We start from the raw sequence: 20129 nt of genomic DNA, 5'->3' as shown, positions 1-20129 counted from the left end.
ATTGGAGCTGTGTTCCAGGACACCAGTTTAAAGACAGAAATGCAAACCTCTCACTCTGTGACAGGTAACTGGTGTGAGCTCAGGCTGGAAGTTGATGGACAGGCATTTTAGAGGGCTTTGAATACTTCTAATTCACAAAATTATCATGAACATGATGAGAATATTTTCTTTTTCAGGGCTACACACAGAATTACTTTAATAGTGTGGAAAGAGTTTAAGCTTTTAACCAGATATCCAAGAAGGCTTGTGCCTTTAAAATATAGCTGAAAGAGACGGGTAGAGGATAGTTTGAGGGTTCTTTAGTTTTCTTTTTTTATTGAGTGATTTTTTTCTGGAAAAGCTAATCAAAACATCTCTGCACTTTGACACTTCTCAATAAATAATCACCATGATTGACTGACAATAATTTGTTCACAGACTCCACTGTTTGCTGCTTATTCCTATATTTCCTTTTTCTAGCCCTGGACATCTTCCTGGTTTATGGCTACATTTCAAGGCTACATTTAATCATTCTGCACAATGTGTGGCATTCTTGGCTGCGCTACATCCCCACTTAGATGCATGGCCAAAAAAAAAAAAAAAGAGACATTTTCCACAGGAAAATGTGGAAAGAAATTGCAGGGTTTGCAATGCAGTATTTCAGCAGAGGTGGGCATCAATCATCTGTACCTTCTTGGAATAGGAGACAGGTTTATCTGCAAGATTATGGTGATAAAAAGATTTACCAAGTCTGATGATAAATCTTCTGACACAATTTCTTGAAACTTGTGGTAGAAGCAAATAAACCAGTGTTATTTTCTGTGCTATTGGATAAAGGAATATTTTTCTTAACTTGAAGCAGATGCTGGAGTCTTGTTTCTTTATTAGCCTCATTAATAAAACAAGCTGACACACCTGTGCTTTATCTATTCACATCTTCTGACAGATCATTGCAAAACTGAATAGGAGTTTGTGATTTTGGAGGGTTTTTTCAGTCCTCTTGTTCAACATGTAAGTTTTAGCAGAGCTCATAAACAACAGTGTTTTAACAGTTGCGTAGATAAAAACATTACCAGTGCATTGAAACACTGAGTTTTAAAAAGAGAATTCAATTGAATGGGGAAGATGGGAGGAATTAAAAAGTGCATACACATGAAAGACTTTGAAAGGGATGTCTCAAACACTGACAGAAATAGGTTTTATGTATGGATAGTGGTCACTTTTGCGCAAGAAAAATTTATTCTCAAGCTACCTAATATCTAATTTACCTAATACTAGTTAGTTTCATATTAAGGGTGATCATCAGCTGGATACAAAGCTGCTTATGTCATAAGCATGTTGCAACTATAAACAACTATAAACTTCGGTTTAGGTGCCACTTTCACACCTGCGAAGGACATACTTGGAAATGAGACACTCACGTCTGCAGCAATTTGTAATTATTCAAGCGTCAATATCGGGGACAAGGAATCACAGTTGAACTGTTGTAACTCCTCCTCATTTTCAAGCCCAGGTCAGCGCAATCTCTGTTCGTGAAGGGACAAGGAGCTCTCTCCAAGCGCCAGTGGGCCAGGCCGGGTGGAAATGAGGGAGTCAGATAAAGCAGTGGCTGGACCGGAGAGTCTGGCTCGCTCGGTTGTGCCGAGCTGCTGTCAGCAGCGTTCAGCAGTGCGGTGGGGCTCGGGTGGAGGGAGGTGGAGCTGCCCGAGGGAGCAAAATGCGCTGTGAGAACTGGGGCAGGGGCGTGCCGGGTGCGCTGGGGTTGCTGGCGTAGCCCCGGGCTACGGAGGGAAAGCCAAGAGGAGGTGAAAGGTGGACAGGTTGAGTCTGTGGCAGGTGACCTCAGCCAGGATGACGGCGAGGAACCACAGGGAGGAGTGGCTCGAGAAGGGGAAGATGGAGATCTGTAAGCAACTGCAGCCTTGAAGGGAATTGATTTTCTTTTTGTTTTTCTTTCTTCATAAATAGCAAAGAAGTAAGACTGTAAAGTGGGTAGCTGCAGAATCACAAATAATTTTACAGCTGGCACGTGTATTGACTAGCGTGTAGTACTTGGAAATGAAATACTTTAGTGGTGACTGAGCGTTTAGTTAAAACAAAACAGCTGCTACTGCCAGCTCTATTTTATACTCCCATTAGGAAAATTCTAGCTCTTTTGTAACTCGTGCAATACTTTTCTTCATTTTGTCTGAGTGTGTAAGAGTGCTTTAATCCATTTTGTCATACATTCTTCAAAGATACACTTAACTTTTTAAAAATTTTTTTTCTAGCTCCAAAATTGTAGTGTTTCTGGGGAAATGTGGTGTCCTCTGCAGCATACCTCATAAGATACCAAAAGCAGATTTGAAGGTTGTGTGGACTGAGATGAATCTTGGGAAATGAGGATAGAATTGTAAGGATTTGTGTAGGAATGCGATACTTCCACATTATTCTACTAAGATTTGTAACACAGGAAAAAGTTGTTAGCACTTAAGTTTGCTACAGAGACAAAGGAACATATATGGAATTTCAAAATAATTCCACTCAGCTTTGCAAACTAAGTGGTCAGATTTTTGGAATGGCTCCCATAGAAAATAAAAGTATTTCAAAATTCTGTGGTCTGTGGTCTTCTCTCTTGATGGTGCAGGAATGCCTGTGTCAAATATTTTCTATTCCTGGTGTGGATTTATTCCCCCAGAGGTTATGCTCTGTTTTAATGTAAATAATCTATATGGTGTGATGCACCTGAGAGAAGATATTTTAAAGATTTTACATTCTATTCCAATCAAGACCTATGTGATAATCTGAACCTTAAACATAATTATCTTTTCTTCCTGTATCTTCCTGTACATCTTCACTGCAATGCCTATTGCATTTTCAGTTCTCTTGGTGTAGGAGCCAACCTTACTCCTTAGCTGATAGAATCCCAATTTGGATACTCCTCCATTGGTCGGGTTTTTTTAAATTAAATTCTGATCTGTTTTGTTCATTAACAAATAATGGAGGATACTGGATTTTAGCCCATGCTTTCACTTACTGGGATTCTGTCAGAATAAAGCAGAAATGCATTGGTCAAGGCAGACCTTTAAGTAAACTACTCGTACAGAATCTATGTTTTAGCATATTTGATATGAAGCGATATCATCTCTTGGCATGCTTTTGTCTGGCTCTTCCAAATTTGGCGTGACTTTTTGCTGGTACCTTTCAAGGTCTCTTGGGGAAGCCATTGCATTTCACTGGACATTTCTATATCATTTTCACACAACAGCTCCAGTGGACATGGCTGTACTGAGCACTGGGCTTAGTCTGAACTGCCTTCATCCAAAAGGGGAAAACTTTCATTCACTTCTCTCTTGACTCAAAGCTAGAGCTTGTAGAGCACTTCAGGGATTAGGCTCTGGAACTGTTTTTCTGGAAGCAAGATTCATGGTTTTTCAAAGTTTCTCTAGGACCTTGTTCTGGTGCCCACAGCTGTGCTTCCCGAGTACCAAGTCGCACTTTCTTCGGAGCTCATACTGCCTTAGCTGCGTTCCCCACCGAGAGACTCTGGATTTGCCTCATCACCTGCTGGGGGGGCAGCTCTACCTGAGTTTTGTTCAAGGGCTTCCACTGTCTTCCTCCTAAACAGAATGCAGACAAAAATTTACAGCATAGGAAGTGCAAATAGTATTTTACTATAGTTACTATTTTCCAGCAGCTTTAAGAGATTAGCTTTGATCCATGAAAATAAAAAAAAAAAAGAGGGGTGGAAAAAGAGACAATACTATCTAGTATGAATTTGGTCCTCAGAGGGGGATATTCTTGAATTATGATGGTTGTTCTGCATGTCCTGCTTGCCATTCTTGATTTTGTATCAACTGATATTTTTTGCACAGGCTGATGTTATTCCATTTGTCCATAAGGGAGCTGTTAGGATGGGCACATAAAATTCCTTAATTATTATTAATTTCATATTGAGTATGAGGGGAGTTCCCGGCTTTCCCCATGGACTGGGAAAGAACATAAAATCGGGAGTTATCAGAGTATACTAATATTGTTTCAGAATTCACTGTAAAGCATTATGTCTGAAATCTCTAAATACCTACCTAAAGGAATGTCTCCTTGGACAGATTTTGCTAGGAGCTTCTGTCATGGGACCTCAGGTAGTTTGTTGGGTTTTTTTCCCCTATTGTAGCTGAACTTTATTCATTCTTTATTAACTCATTTCTATCATGGAACACGCTACTGGGATGATTTTGCATATGTGGACATTTTTCACAAGTAAATTATATTTTTCTCTGCTGAATGGTAGGCTGTAAGTATGTAGTTCATCCTCTCAGGGGAGTTCCTGGACAAACTAAAGTTGTTGGAACAAATTTGAGACCTCTCTTCACTGCAGCTGAGAGAGAAAACTGGGACCTTTTGTCATCGCTCATTATTTGCCTCTTTGCAGAAATACATTTGTAGCAGTCATTATAGAAGGACACAACATTTCTCTTATGCTCAGGTTTGTATTTTGGGTTGGGTTTTTTTGCAGATGAGGAAGGGTAGAGGTAAAATATGAGGTCTTCTGAAAAAGAAGTTTAATAATGAAGCACTTTATCTTCTGTGTGAACTTTTACTGTTATTTGCTTATCATGTATAAGGTTTAGCAGTAACTTCTTTCTTTCAGAAGTAAGAGACTACTTTACTAGTATTTTAAAATCTTTACATTTTGTTGGGCTTTAAAACCACATTCCATTTACATGAGCCTTCCTTTTGGATTGTGCTGACAAGAAATCTGATTGGTGTCTAGGCATCTCTGTTGCTCTTGAAACATATCTGGTAGCTCAGGAGAGTGTGTTCTTGATCAGAGCTTCTAGATCCTTCTAGATGACCCTGCCAGTCTTTGCTTTGCCAACTATTGTTGCTGTATCTCTGTACTTCCCAAATTTGATTGATAAATTTAAGTAGAAAGTCTCTATACCTATTTCCTTCTTCCAGCATCTATGAATCAAAGGTTCTTTCTATCTGCTTACATTTCACCCTCTGAAAATATGTACCAGTTGTTTTTGCAGTTCTCAGTCATTTCTGTTCCACATTTCATGTCATAATGAACTTTAGGAACGTGAGGTAAGTAGGAAAAATAGGACATGAAGCTTAAAAGTATTTTGAGATGTTATCTAGTCAATTTCTGCAAATCACTTTTATCCAGGGCTGGTTTTCAGCTGGAATATCTTGAAGGCTATTCTGGAGCCTCTTAACTCATAAGATGTGTCACTATGTTTTGGGGTTTTGTTAAGACTGACAGCACTGCTTTCTTCTGTCTTCTGATAGACAATATCAGCTTTGACTTTGCATAAAACGTCCCTGCTAGAGGTTTATAGCCATCTTAAACACCTCTATTGCTCTAGATTCACATTTAACTCATTTTATCAGTACAAAGTTCTTTGTAATATCTGATTTAGATCACTTTGGGTGTAATTTAATGTATTGATGCTTAACAGAGCACAGATTACTGTCTTTCTTTTGCAGTTATCTTTTATGTTTGAAGACTCTTAGGCTGCCAGTCATTAGGGTTTTCTCTTTAAACTAGACAATTCAGATTTGTTCATTCTTTCCTCATAACTTACTTGACCAGACTTTATGCTTATTTTCCCGGTTCTCTCCATCTGGTTCACTTCTTCTTTCTCAAAAAGCAGTGTCTGAAGCTGGATGGACACTTCAGCTGAGACCTGCATTAGTACTGCTTAGTAGCTCTAGAATGGTTTGTCCTTTTGCCCTTAACATGAGTTTCTTAAGAGATGGCTGTTTTTTCTCTAACTCCTTTTACTTTTAATGTTGCTTCTTATAGCAATACCTGCTACTTCTGGGTACAGTTATGCTCTCCTGAAATCTGTGCTTCTGCTGTTCCATTTCCTGCTTTTCCTAAGTCCCTTGATTTCTACCATTTTATGATCAGTATAAATGAAAACCTCGACTTAATACACCGTTAATGTCTCCTGAAATTACTTCCAAAGTGCAGCAATGTTTTAAGTATTGTCTTCCGATTTGCCCCATGGCAATATGGGAAGAAATAATAATGGAGGTAAGGGAAAGACTTGTGAAATGCCTGTAAGCATTTTTTTCCACAAGCAGTGATTTCATGTTGTTACACATCCAGCATCTTCCACCAACCTGGAACATCCCAGCTTGCCTACCACATCCTTTCTTTCCAGAGGGCCAAGAGGCAGAATGTGCTGAACCTTGTTCAGACCTAAAGAGATGCTGGTTCATGGGTTATTGCAATTGCACTTGTGTAATTCACTCCAAGAATGCCTAAAGAGCCAAGTTATTGCTGTCTGTCCTTCAGTTCAGGGATTTGGATCCCTTTGCGCTGTCAAGGTCACATTTTCCTGAAGTTTTTAGAAGAGTTGATATCACGGAGGCCTAATCAGATTTGATTGAAATTGCTCTGTGAGCTCAAAAGCTTTAGTAGATGGGTACTTGCAGACATAGGGGTAACATGAGGGAGTAGGCCATTGCTTTCTTAAAAAAAAAAAAAAAAGATTAAGATTGTTCAGATGCAAAGGCTAATTTTCAAGTCGCTTTTTTGCTATGCATTTGAAAAGGTGTCTTCCTTTGCTGAAACAAAAAAACACTTCAGTCACCCCTTTACCTCAGTAATTTTGCACCTGATTTTGTCTCTTGAACTTCTCATGTGCTTCTTTTTCCTAACCCTTATCTTTTCAGCCAAGAACTACAGGCTCTAGGTGTTTACTTCTAGGTAGACATTGATCCACTGGTGAAAATCAGTACCTGGTGGGGTGAGGACTTCCCTTTTTGTCTGTATCTAGGCTGCTGTAAAACCTGAGGGGAGCATTTATTTAAGGGTGTTTCTGCAAACCTGGATAGGTACAGAAGGTTCAGATGAGTGAAAGGTGAAAGCCATCAGGTCTCATGTTCAGTGTTATGACTTAGATAATTACTGGAACAGCTTATAAAGAAATGTTCAGTGTATAATGCACTTAAAAAAAAAAAGCATAAATTTATTTCTAGATTGTTTTAATTGATCTTCAAGCAATTGGAGTAAAATGAATTTTTTTTGAGCTCTGATTGAATTAATCAATTTAATAATAGTTAATTAATATAAAAATTAAATAGCAATTAAGAAGTTGTATAGGCCAAGATCATCTTTTCCAATAGTACAAGGCAGAAATTGAAATTGATGGGAAGAGGACAGAGCCTCTTGCAGAACTGTTGTACCTGGAGGCATCCTGTTGTGAGTTTCTCATCGGTGTAGGTGTGGGCACTACTTAACCATAATAGTTTGAAACTGCCTTTTCCTGATAGTTTTCAAACAAAAAAGTAGCTAGAGCAGGATGTTACCGCTTCTGTAGATTTTTAGGTGAAAAAGAAAAAGGTAATTGGTTGTCATTGGTTAATCTATGTGGCTTTTCTACACTAGGGAACAAGTTGGTGAATCTGGGTTACTCTAGACTGGGGTTCTCTGAGGACACTTTGACAATAGGTGGGTTGATCGCCTTCGTCATGTTGTTAAATTAAATGGTGTAGTGATTTGATCACATGTACCAGTTGTGATGCTGGCTTTGGTGTAGGACAACTGACTTTAATTAGCCATTTTCACTACTACCAAGTTGCCTAATGATTGGCTAAATGAGTTTTTGTCTTCTTGCTTAAAACATCTTTTATTGTGTTTGAAGATGTCAAGCTATTAATTTTCTTGACATGTTCATGACGATGGGTATTGTCTTCGCCTTCCTCAAAATCTTCTGTCCTACAAACCTATATGCTATGCCTTAACTGAATTTCTTCTGATTCTTTTTTCACCCTAGGACTCTCTTTTGATGCTGAATTCTTATCTTAAGTCAGAGGTGGTCCTTGTCTACCCAGATGGTCATCTTCCAACTGAGTTTTTAATCCTCCTGTCTGTCAAGCTAGCGGAACAAATTTGATTGCCTCTTTCTCACCTGTTCATGAGAAATTCTGCTTTCCCTGTTGGGGATTTTTGCTATGGAATTTCTTATCTCTCTCTCCTTTCCATCTGTGGTATGTCAAGATATTTGTATTTAAATATAATTTTAAAGTAGTTAATTACCTTGGAGGAGGTAGCATAAATCCAGCTAGGCTGATTGCATTAACAAAATTGGCAATGACTTTCTCTTTCATCACATTTTTGAAATATGATAAGGTACTCCTTGCAATCATAGGAATGTCTTGGAAGGCACACAGTTTCAGCTTAACTTGTGCATAACTCTCAGAATCAGGAAAATAATGTACAAATTATCCTAATGATATGAAGCTTTCAGGTAAGAAGTGTGAATACATTTGTCCTCCTTTAACAAGGAATGTATTGTGACTTCCAGAAGTCTTTATCCAAAAAGGTGCCATAATCTTAGGAATGAAGAATGCCCTGAGACTGCTTCTGAATGTTTATTTGGCATGATCCAGCATCCACGGCCACATCCATTCTGATAGGGAATGTGTGTCTCATTATTAAACTAATTATTAAATCTGTGCAAAATCCTGGCCCTGTTTGAGGCTGTTGTGCCATATAATGAGGAAAGGTCAGGGATCCAGAGAGGATTCATTATGTGAGTTATATCAGAAGATGAAGCATTTTCTCCACAAGGGAATTTTGCATGAAGAGGAATCTGATAGCTAACTAAAATATTTTCTGGTGTACAGTCACTGTGTAGGAAATATGTAGGAGTTGGTGGATTGCATCATGTGGATCTTAACTCAGAATCCACACTGGGCAAAATCTCTAGCAATCTAGTTATCACATCTTGAGAATCTTTACCCTATTATGGTCTTCATCCCAATAAACAGTTTCATATCAAAGATATATGTGATTTCCATAGGATTAATTTCTAAATGCTAGATCACTTCTGGAAGTAGCTTCCCATATTAGCAGATCATCACCATTCATGTGCAGAAACTGGCAGCCTTTGAAGTGATGCCACTTCATCATCATCTTGTTTGTTTGTGTATTTTTAAAGCCAAAGCCATAGAATTTGGATGATCAGGAAATATTCTGATGCAGCTAAGCAGTGTGAATCCTGTAACTTACCCTAAGCTTTGGAAATCGTAGCAAATGCTGCAACTTGACATTACAAACTATGTGGGGATTGCTGTAACCCAGGTGTTTAATCCACTCCTCTCTGATTCCACATGCCTGGCTTTCTGCTCTGTAATTGCTGTAAGGTTAGGAAATACCTTTTAGTGTTTGATAGTCTCTCTGGATAGTGAACTTCATTGTTTTGTCTCTAATAATTTAAAATTATTAAACTCCATCTTTGCCCTTATATCTTCCTATTTATGTTGAGTAACTTTGAAGTTTCTGGGAGTAATAGGAGAATAACAGCTGTATAAGACGATCACATTACTTTTTCTTTCTAATGTTTCTTACTATTGCTTGAAACGTACAAATATAAAGCCATTGGGAAAAGAGTTTGCTATTCAGGTTTTTTTATCCCCCGTGTACTGTTTGATATAAGTGCCTTAGTTATTTGGTATTGGGTAGTAGCTGTTATGATTTACATTGCAATTTATGAACCTTGAAGTTCAGAATAGTGTTTTCTATGATTTTTCTCCCCTTCATCAGATTGCATTAGCATGGTTTGCAGCTGGGTTTTGTCCTGAGTCTGTGTGCAGTAGTCTAAGCTTCTGTGCTATAAAGAGTTACAGGTGGCTTTTCTTTTGACAAGCACTGTGGCGTGACCATTCTGCAATGTGCAGTTCTGCCTGCTGGACTAAATTCATGCAAGATGAAAACACATGCTGATGTTTTCTGTAGGTTTTGCAAAAATTGCACACAGAAGGCAGTTTCTCAATAGTTGAAATTAAACATTCATTGATGCTGGAGTGCATGTTGCTTGCAATGTGTGCAGTGGTAGAATTTCTGATATATCAGATAAGAGACTTACTAAATTAATATAAATATCTAAATAAAATCTTACAAAACTAAGATAAAATGTGTACTTTCTGAGTTCATATTTCTTCTTGTTTGGCACCCTTGCCACTGTTGAATATTCTTCCTGAATGTTATTTATGGGAAAGTCTTCTGCATCCTCCCAACCTCCTATATTGCAATCAAAAGTTTCATTTTAGCATCAGAGTAAAGTGTTAGCCTGAAAATTATACAGTATGGGTATTTTTTTCCTCATTACATAATAGCATTTCACAGTATAGTTTAATGTGTTTGTCATTCACATCTGTATTTTCATAGTATTAATGTCATAGTCAGAATTGCTAGGCTTGTGTATTTGATGCTGGAAGAATTGCTGCAAGATTAATATGTTGTAGTTTAATTTGTGTTCAACTGAAAAGATTAGGCAAGTCTGGAAGGTGAAGAACCTGTCTTTTCATACCTTTGTGGTGTTTACCTGTAGTGTGCCGTCTTGAGGAGAGGCTGCAAGTTTTTAGTCAGGAATTAGATGACAGATCATTAACAAATGAAAAAACATTTCCTGATGCTTGTGAAAAGTGTGGTGAAGACCCAGCCTTCAAACAAACCTCAAACAGCAGAACAAGCAGCATTTAATACTGTTTACAGGGAGTGAACTTTTAGAGTTTCTGAATTGCTAAATCCTAAATCTCTGCAAGTTCAAGAGTACATGATTTCCTAAGTTATTTTAAGGGTGTCCTATATTTCCTAAACCTTTTGGACTGTCTTGGAGATTTTACTCTTAGTCTTTATTGATTGTATTACTACCAGGTGTATATTTTTTCTTGAAACTTCAGTAGAAATCAATCATCAGGCTAAACAAAGATTCTGCAGGCACACTAATAACTTTTTTGGCTTGGTTGCTACTTGTAGTTTGTGTTGTAACCACTTTCTTGTGGCTTTGTCACATTGCAAGAGGCAGTGACCTTCATTTTAGCACCTTCTAGACTTGTAAGTTTCACAACTATTTTTAATTTAAGTCTTGTCTTTATAGTTCAGTAATCTATGAATTCCCCATGTAGCTATTTTTGGCTTATGGTTTAGAAACTTGAGTCTATAAGATCTGAAATGTGTTGTTACAGAAAAGAAACTACTCATTTAAAGTGAAGGATATCATTGCCAGTAAGTGGACAGATTTATGAAGTAATCTAAATTTGTGTCAATAGTATATTCATTACAGAAAACTTCTGCTTTCATAATTTCAATTCGCTTTTTTTTTTTTTTTTTTTCTCTTGGGAACGGTATACAATCACCCAGATTCCTCCAATGTCTAATGGATTCCTAAGTGATTTTGGGAAAATTTAGTAATTGTGACAGTCAACATGGTGAGTTTGCACAGAACCTGACAGTTTTATTCTTTGGGACCCAGCCTTCTGGTGACAATGATCTATAGGAGACAGAATTGCACACCAGACACTTAAAGTTGTGACTATCCAGTGGCACATGCTAAGTGGGACTCAACTGGACCATGCCCTTCCCTTGGCTGAAATGGAATCCTGTAGTATCCCATCTTCAGCTTCTGCTCCAGATTACAGGCCTCTGTAGATCCTGTCACTCATTTGTGTCATTATTTATGTAGATATTTATACTCTTCCACATGTGGCTGTCTCACACATCCTAGGACATCTAAAATAATCTACATTTAGGGTCCTGTCCCAGATCCTCTTCAAATGCTGAGGAGGAAACATCTATTTAGAACCAAACTGTCTGCAAGCAATTAGATGTTGCATTAGCAATTACGTCTATTCTCCCATCATTTTTTTGCTGTAGGAGCACACTGTCCTAATTTGCTTAAGATTTCACTGTCATCTTGTAGGTCTGTCAGATATTGAGCAAACATGGCTGTCACTTGGTTCACAGTTTTCAACACCTCCCACTTCATATACATATCTGTATGGAAAGCATTATGGAGATCAGTGAGCTTGCATTGTTTTTTAATAGGTTGTATACAACAACTTGATAAAATCTGATCCAGAAGCATACATAAAGCTACATCCACCCCTGGATCAGATTTTATTACTGGTAGAGAACTTATATTTAAAGAAAAATACTTTATTGTTCTCCCAGTAGTTTTATTTCAAGGATATACCTATCTGCACCTACTGCTGCTATATTGGAAGTGGATGCAATAGCAGGAAAATATTTAATTAGAGCTTGTTATCTCTGTAGAACAGATTTGCATGAAAACATGAGTTTTTGGAGCTCAGTTTCCTTGATACAGCTCCACTCACCCAGCATACATGGTTACGTCTTTTCTGGGGAGTTACAGCCAGCACACAGGTTTGGTACTGTGGCACTCTGTGTTGTTCAATTCTCCATTCTCCCCTTGATGCAAATTTGGCTCATGCCAATTAGCACAATTCCAAGGCCTGCAGGACCTAAATACAATGAAAAATTATCTCCTCATTTTAACAGTAGTATGAACAAATATTTAAGTATTATTCGTGCTATTGCATAGCTATCATTTTTTTCTTTGCTAATGAAAATGTATTTTGTAACTATTGCTTGTAAAGGTGTTGCCAGAAATGTGTTTAATAGACTTCAAGATGAGTTTTCGTTATACTTAGAGCAAGCTATTTCAATTAAAATTGTGTATCCCTTATATTCAGTATTTTCTACTTATGTCCTTTCTAATAGCACTCTCAGATTTGTTGTCAGAGTTGATTTCTCCATTTGAAAATCTGAAGGCAATTTGGAAGGGGTTCTTCATTAGGGGAGAGTTTTGAAATACTATGGCTAATGGGAAAATAGGAATCCAAGAGGTATTGTACTTAAAGCTGACTTTGCTGCATTGCCATCACTCCTGTGGACTTCCTTGGCATCAAAATCTTGCTGTAAGGAATTCTCTTGCTGCAGTATCTTACTGGAAACCAGCTAAGCAGAGGATGAACACACAAAAGTTGCATATCCTGATTGCGCTTTTGGTTTCCAAGAAATTGATGAAATCCTAGACTTGTAAAACTCCTTGGTAAAACATCCATTCTCTTTGAATTTCACCTATTGCCTTTCTGTGTTGAGTGGCTTTATGTTGCACCAGTAGATTCCCTGCATTTGTGCCTGGAAGGTAAACATACTTTGTGACAGGCCACTGAGAAACTATTTTGACTTGAGAGGCCAGCAGAATTTTTAAAACAAGCTAGTAAATTGTGGATTAACATATCACAAGAGGTATTTACTCAAGATTTTTAGAGGAAGCCAAAGATGAAGTTGCTGAGTAACTCTGGGCTGCTGTTTATGTTGCCCTTTTTGCCAGAGAAATTAGGGGTTACAAATAAACAATTTTTGAAAAGCTAATGAGGGAAATGCAGGGAATGGAGTCCCCCAGGGAACACTTTTTGGACAAGTGCTCTTATATTTTCATCAGTGATGTGGAAAAAGGGCTGAAAAGAAGCAGATGACAATATGTGTTGACAGTACAGAATTCTTCAGGTTGCTGAAAAATTAGGTCTGAACAAGAAACACTGCAGAAGTTTCTTGTTGGTAGTGTGTATACAGTTGACAAAAGATCAGAAAAAATTGCAGGTCTCTAAATAAAAACCAAATAATTAATTGGAAGGGGAAATGGTCCCAAGAATGCACAAACAGCAGTGTTCTATAGATTTGGTCTGAGGAAGGATATATGTAATCATATGAGGTGAAACCGTAAACTGTGGCAAGAAGGCAAATTGAATGTTAACCGTCTTTAAAAAGCAACAGATAAGAAGAGAAAGCATCATTTGCAGATGTATAAATCCGTACTGTGCCCTCAAGTGGGGTATGCAATTTTAATTTGCATCCTCTGCATCTCAAAAAGGTTTTATTGATTTTTGCAGAGTGAAGAGAAAGTTGAGCATGAAAATATAGAATTTTTTAATTTATTTTTTGGAGTTTAAATCCATGTAAGGACACGGAGACTGGACTAGAATTATATAGACTAAGATTCTTCTAGGTTGGGAAGAGACAAATGGAGAGGCAGAATTTATTTAGGTATAGAAAATTATGAGTTGTATAATTGACTGAGTAGGAAAGCACAGCAGTCAAAGTAAACTGTCATGACACAGTCAGGTAATTTCATTATAAAAAAGGACACACATTTTTACAGGTTAAATGAATTATCAAAAGTCACAATTTATTTCCCCGGCATTTTCAGGTTCAAAAATGATGAACACATTCATAGTTATTCCCTGGTGACTGTTATAAGGTGATAAGACAGTCTTAGAGTCATAAAATTTCAAAGCCACCAATTGCTAAAGTTGGAAGGATATATATGTTTTTTAGAATCTTTACCCAACCAATTGTTACAGTTTAAGGTATGGAGTAGAAAATGTACTGTCTACTGCAGGTGTTATTACAGGTAATAAGACATAATTCAGCAGAGCATCTGCTGTGTAATGGTGTAACTAATGACCTCTGAATCGTTTCAGGCATTTGTAGGAAATCTGCTGAATTTGATTTCAGTGCCAGCAACAGTTGAATTACATCTCCCTTCACTGTATAGCTGCTGTTCTAAATGCACAGTCTCCAAATCCACCTCCTTATTCTGAGATAAAACTTCATGATAAAATAGAAGAAGTCAACAGTAACATAGTGCAAAATGACAGCCATTGCTTCACTGACCAATTCAGCCAATTTAGACTGGCTGAAATTGAACATCCACATGATGTTCAGTCAGTCACTCATACACCCCACACTTGGATCAGTACAAAAACATCCCTGCTTCCACTCTCCCACTCTCCAGAAGCAGCAAATCCACTTGTTTTGATTATTCTTTTTCTCTCTTTACTTATTTGTGGGATTCTAGGGATGGTTTTGTTTTTCTCACTTTATTTTTATATAAGGTGTCACTGTATTTTTTGAATTTGTTCTCCCAGCCTTGTACCAACTGTTCAAAGACTCTTGGGTTTTGTCCTTCGTAGCCTGGAGAATGTGGGTCACATCTGGCTCCATATTCTTCATACTTCACTACCATCTATGCTCGTTCCTCCCAGCCGTTTGTATTAAAGACAGTGGCAGTGGTTACCTGGTTAAATACATGTGTCATACTGACTGCATCAAATGGCACCTGCTGAAATGAGAGTTCCACAACAGCAGAGTTTTATTGTGGAAGAAGGATGTTACAGTGCAGATGTCTGATAGGAGCTCTCCTGTTCCTTCACCAATAAGGTTTACAGCAATAAAGTGTTTCTTAATAAAGTCAATGAACAGAAACATCATAACTCTCTCCTCTGGGCTCAGGTGCATTATCACATCATCATAGCTTGATGCCAGTTGATTCAAGAACATCAAACTACAATGCCACTTGAATTTCCACAGATGACCATAAACATGCTCTTAGCCCATGGCAAGTGTAAAGTAATAGGACTGAGCTTAATCCTTTCTGAAATATTTGCTTTATCTCATCACAATGTGCACACAGCTGTTGTGACTCATGTGAAATTTGACTTCACCATGTATTTAACTCATACTCATAAAATATTTTTCATGGTAAATAGGTTGCCCTAAAAGACCAATTAGCTTGAGGTAGAAGTGCATGTGTATCATTTCTTCAAAGGTGTTCCCTCACATGCTGAGGGCCAGCCCTGCATTCCTTTTCTCTTGCAGGGCAGTAAGTGTTTCCAAAGTAGAAATATGTTTCTGTTCAGCCCAACCAACATTTTTTTTTCTTTTTTTGGGTTTCCTTAACTGTGTTTCTATTTTCTCTTCTCTTCTGCCCAACAATGCCTTTTTTTTTTTTTTTTTAATTTCTTTTTCTCTCCTAAACCCATTGGGGAGCCCAGTGATTGGACCAGCAAGTTACAACAGTAATCTAAATCCTGTGAGGATAAAGACACTTTGATGCAATATGAAGATCAATAATATTCTGTACTTATAAGTATAGTGAATTGGCAATTGTTCTTAATATGAATATTCTATTTCAGCTTGCTACATTACATAACTAGATAATCTACATTTTTACTTCATCTTTCCCACAGACAGAAATGTATTATTGATATTTATTCATATACTGACAGTTTTGCTTTATAGTATGTCAAAATATACGTCTTGGGTATTTGTTTGTTTGGTTTTGGCTTTTTTAACAGGGCACTATTTTTTTCTGGATTGTGTTTTGATAATTTTGATTTAGCAGATTGGCTGTTACTAGACAGTAATTGTAAAGGTCATCATGTTTTGCAGAAATAAGGGAGTTACCATACTCCCAAAGAATAGTCTGATGAGCCTATAGAATATGGCAACCAAAAAACTTATCTTCTTTAATTTGAAAATTGAAATATTAATATATTTTAATGACAAAATATTTTGTCCACACACTGTTGTAAATTTCTAGAATTTGCTCACAATGGGATCACTAATTCCAACAAGCAAGGCTGTCTGTGTGTCTTCTTCAGGTTTTTTTCTTTACTTTCCCTCTTCTCTATTTTGTATTAAGTAGCCTTAGAATTAGGGGAGACGTTACTGAAAATAGGATTAAAAGCATTTGTGAAATCAGAACAGAAATAGAAGGCAGGGATCATAACTGCTTTGGATACTTCCTCAGGTCTGGAGAACATCGCGGTAAAGCTGCCCTGTTTTAGGCAGGATTTGTTTTATATAGGTTAGTTGCTGCAATGGGTTGGTTACACAAGACTTCCAGAAGCAGTCAGGAATAGTGTAGGTGAGCTTTTAATGCTGCCCTTCCCTTTTTATAGCTCTGTCTTGCGAGACAGAGTATTGTGGTTTCCATTTAATCACCTTTGAAATAATTGTCCAATTGCACAATAATACATAGCCAATCTTTCATAAGTTTCATATGTTTCAAAATAGACGAGGGAGTGGTGTTGAAGACATCTGCAACTGAGGACATGAGAGGAGGGAAAAGGGAAGATACTTGTAGTGGTCAGTAGCAACTGCAGGGTTAAAGGTCCTCTTCTTCAGCTGATATATAGTGTGAGGTCTAAATGTCTCTCCTAATTAGAGAAAAAGTTTTGCCCTGAGGTCAAAGGGTCTAAGCTTGGTGAGATTAAACGTATTAATCAAAAGTTTCTGTTCTGTTTTTTCAGAAAAATGGAGTATCAAATGGAACCCTCTACAAAAAAACATTTATTGAGCACTTTGAACAGGCACCAATGTATGTTGCAGTTTTTACTTTCGTGGGGTTTGCAGTGGGAACAATATTTGGCTACCTGCGAGATTTTATGAGAGCCTGGGGACTAGAAAAACGTAACATTGCTGCGGAGAGAGAACAACAAAAAGTATGTATGAAAAAGTCATTATGTACCCACAGCTGAGTTTTCCTCTGATTGCAAGTGATTTACAGCAACTTGTGGAAGTAACAAGGCAGACAACTTTCATTTTACAGAACGTTGCACAGGGGTGAGAGGAGTGACACACCATGCCAGTGGAGTTGTATGCATGTGTATGATTATGTACCTACATTTATGTAAAATCATCATTTTTACCCAGGGACATATTCACCTCATTCTAAGAGTGCCATAATACTCTCAGTGAAACATAATCTCGGTATATTAGTTCAAGCCACAGAAAAAGAAAATTCATAAATGCCTTATTGTTAAATATATCATCTTTCCAAATTTCGTCAACCCCGATTTTCCTTTGTCGCATCTGGCTATCTTATGCTGTCTTTCACAGTGAGGAAGTTCTAATTTTGTTCTAATTGAATTCTTGTAACTCCCAAATTTTTTTCATCCCATATGGCTCCAAGTGAAACTTGCACCTTAGCAAGATCAACTGCCTTCCAACTTTGTTTAAAATTTTTGGTTCCTCCTCCTTCTCTGTGCAGTTTGAGTCATCATTTATGGTAACACCTGGCATAATGAAGGAAAAACATGAAGAGTTTTACTGTTTCTCTTGCAAATAAAAATCCTGAAATTGTTTCCTGTTCTAGATTTTCAAAGATGCATGCATAACTTAATGAATATCACTTTCAATTCACTTCATGATCTGGCCATTTGTTAATTCCAGTTGTGCCAGTTACATTTTTTTTGTCCTTCACTATGGATTACATGTTTAATTTTCCCACATATGTTAACTGCACGCCATGTTATTTTATCAGTTTATTGTATGCAGTGCCCAACATGGATATATTGCTGTTTCATATAAAGCTTTGTTTAACTTTAATTTCCAAGTAAAATCCATGGATATTCATTAATTCTCAACCAAAAAAATTGTCTTAACTGGATGTTTGCATCTCCACCCTAGGCCAGTCGTGCCAAAATGACATATATTGCACTAACTTTTGTCTAATGCATCCATCATTTCATGAAATGTAGTGAGTTGTTTATCCTACTTTTCTTCAATCTGCTCTAAAAATGCTCAATTTGAAGCAATTGGTTTCTTCAAGTGAAAGAATCTTGATTTTTTTTTTTTTTTCCATTTCCAAATTTCAGGATATATATGGAGAGTTAGACCAACTTGTTTACCATTAAAAAAAAAAAAAAAAAAAACAACAACCTGACCAATCAAAAAAGACACCAAAAATCTTTAAACAGAAACAAAATACTCTACCCTCTAAGAAATACAACATTGTGTTTTAAAAGAATTATAGTAAGTATACAGTATTGCTGTCTGGAGTTGTGGCATAGGACCATGTGGCTGCTATGACTCTGTTTATTGATGAATCAGTTTTTCCTTGTTAATAGGAGTGACTTGGGTACAGAAGGAGATATTCTCACCGCAACATAACCCTGTGCATGTTTTCAAACCAGGATTTTGTGCCACTTTATCAAGATTTTGAGAACTTTTACACCAGAAACCTCTATTTGAGAATACGGGATAACTGGAATCGTCCAATTTGCAGTGTCCCTGGGCCACAGTTTGACCTCATGGAGCGCGTTACAGATGATTACAACTGGACATTTAGGTGAGTCATCTTACCCTCTGCCACTCTCAGCCTCATGAGCATACTACTGACACCTCTACAAAGCACAGAAAGTTGTGTCCAGATCCTTGTCTAATATCCACCAGCATGTTTCTTTCTGCAGTCAGTATCATGCTGACAATCTGACCCTTTTCTTCTGAGTATCTGTTTGGAAATGCAGTATAGATTTCCAACTCAATTGCAAATGGTTTTGGCTGTGTCAGCACAAGACTGCTCACACACCATTCAGAACAACAGACCTTGACTCTGAATATTACAACAAAATTTGTTTTATCCCTTGGTTAGGTTTTATATAAAAATTTTTTGCTCTGCATGAATGTGGCTTCTTCCCTTCATAGTGAGTCTTTGGCAGTGGGTTTTAAGCAGATTACAGCTTGAAGGTTTTGGTGTATTGCAGCTGAATTACATAGCTATGGGAATCCACAGCATAGACAATGTGTAGGTTGGCTATATTTGAGCTTATTGAGAATGTATCATAGTGTTTCCCATATTTTCATTAAGTTTAAGTTCTGTGTGTGTATGAGAACACTCATGACTTAATGGAAGCAGTTGACAATTTGCTTGAAAAATTAATGTCTGTAAGTTGTTCCTTAAATCAAGTCATAGGTTTGTTTGTTTATTTAAATCCATAAAAGCAGCCATTGATCCCACACCAGTATATTTCCATCTACAGCATGGCTTCTAGAAAGCACTCTGACCAAGCAGTACTTAGGAAAAGAGGAAGGCTAGAGAAATTTTTGGACTGTTAGAGTATGAGGATTGTAAATTCGCAAGTAGGAATTTGACACGGGAACAAAATCTGGTGGGAAAATTTTGAGATTTTTTCTTTTCATTTGGGATTGGAAGGAAAATTGCACTATTGTTCAAAATTTGCTTTAATTGTAGGTTTACAGGAAGGACTATCAAGAATGTAATCAATATGGGTTCTTATAACTACCTCGGCTTTGCAGAAACAGATGTTAATGCTTTGAAAACTGTGACCATAGAGTTAGAAAAATATGGGACGGGAGTCTGCAGTACCAGGCAAGAAATGGGTGAGTAAACAGCGAGATGACCACCAAACATTCTGTAACTATGCTCCTTTTCTCACAGATATCTTAAAAGAATTCGGTACAGGGAACTTTAATCACATCAGCAATTACTTGTTTCACAGTTAAAAGGAATGCTGGGTTTTATTTGTTCTCATGTGAGGGTTTTTTCAAAAAGGAAAGCTAATACTGATTTTTGGAAAAGCTAAACCAAATGTGTCATCTACTGGCCTGGGATTTTTAATGATGGAAACACACACACATTGAGATTTCAACAATTGTTCTGGGGCAAATTCAACTGCATCACAGATTTATATCAGTTACCACACACAGAGGTTTTGGATTAGTAAAATGATCTTTTACATAATGTTTTTAATCCCAT

General features: G+C 37.3%; 1 protein-coding gene across 1 annotated transcript in view; it reads left to right on the top strand.

Annotated features, from left to right (window-relative positions):
- The window catches only part of SPTLC3 (serine palmitoyltransferase long chain base subunit 3), an 85317-nt gene that overhangs the window by 17231 nt on the left and 47957 nt on the right, over positions 1-20129 (top strand). The window contains exons 4-6 of the mRNA XM_053974638.1: positions 16882-17073; positions 18547-18701; positions 19605-19753. Of these exons, the coding sequence (XP_053830613.1) occupies positions 16882-17073; positions 18547-18701; positions 19605-19753 (496 nt within the window). The remainder of the gene's footprint in view (positions 1-16881; positions 17074-18546; positions 18702-19604; positions 19754-20129) is intronic.

This window comes from Vidua macroura, chromosome 3 (assembly GCF_024509145.1).
Source record: "Vidua macroura isolate BioBank_ID:100142 chromosome 3, ASM2450914v1, whole genome shotgun sequence".
Taxonomy (NCBI): Eukaryota; Metazoa; Chordata; class Aves; order Passeriformes; family Viduidae; genus Vidua; species Vidua macroura.
The sequence above is the reverse complement of the archived record's forward strand: the minus strand, read 5'-3'. Positions and strand labels throughout refer to the sequence as shown.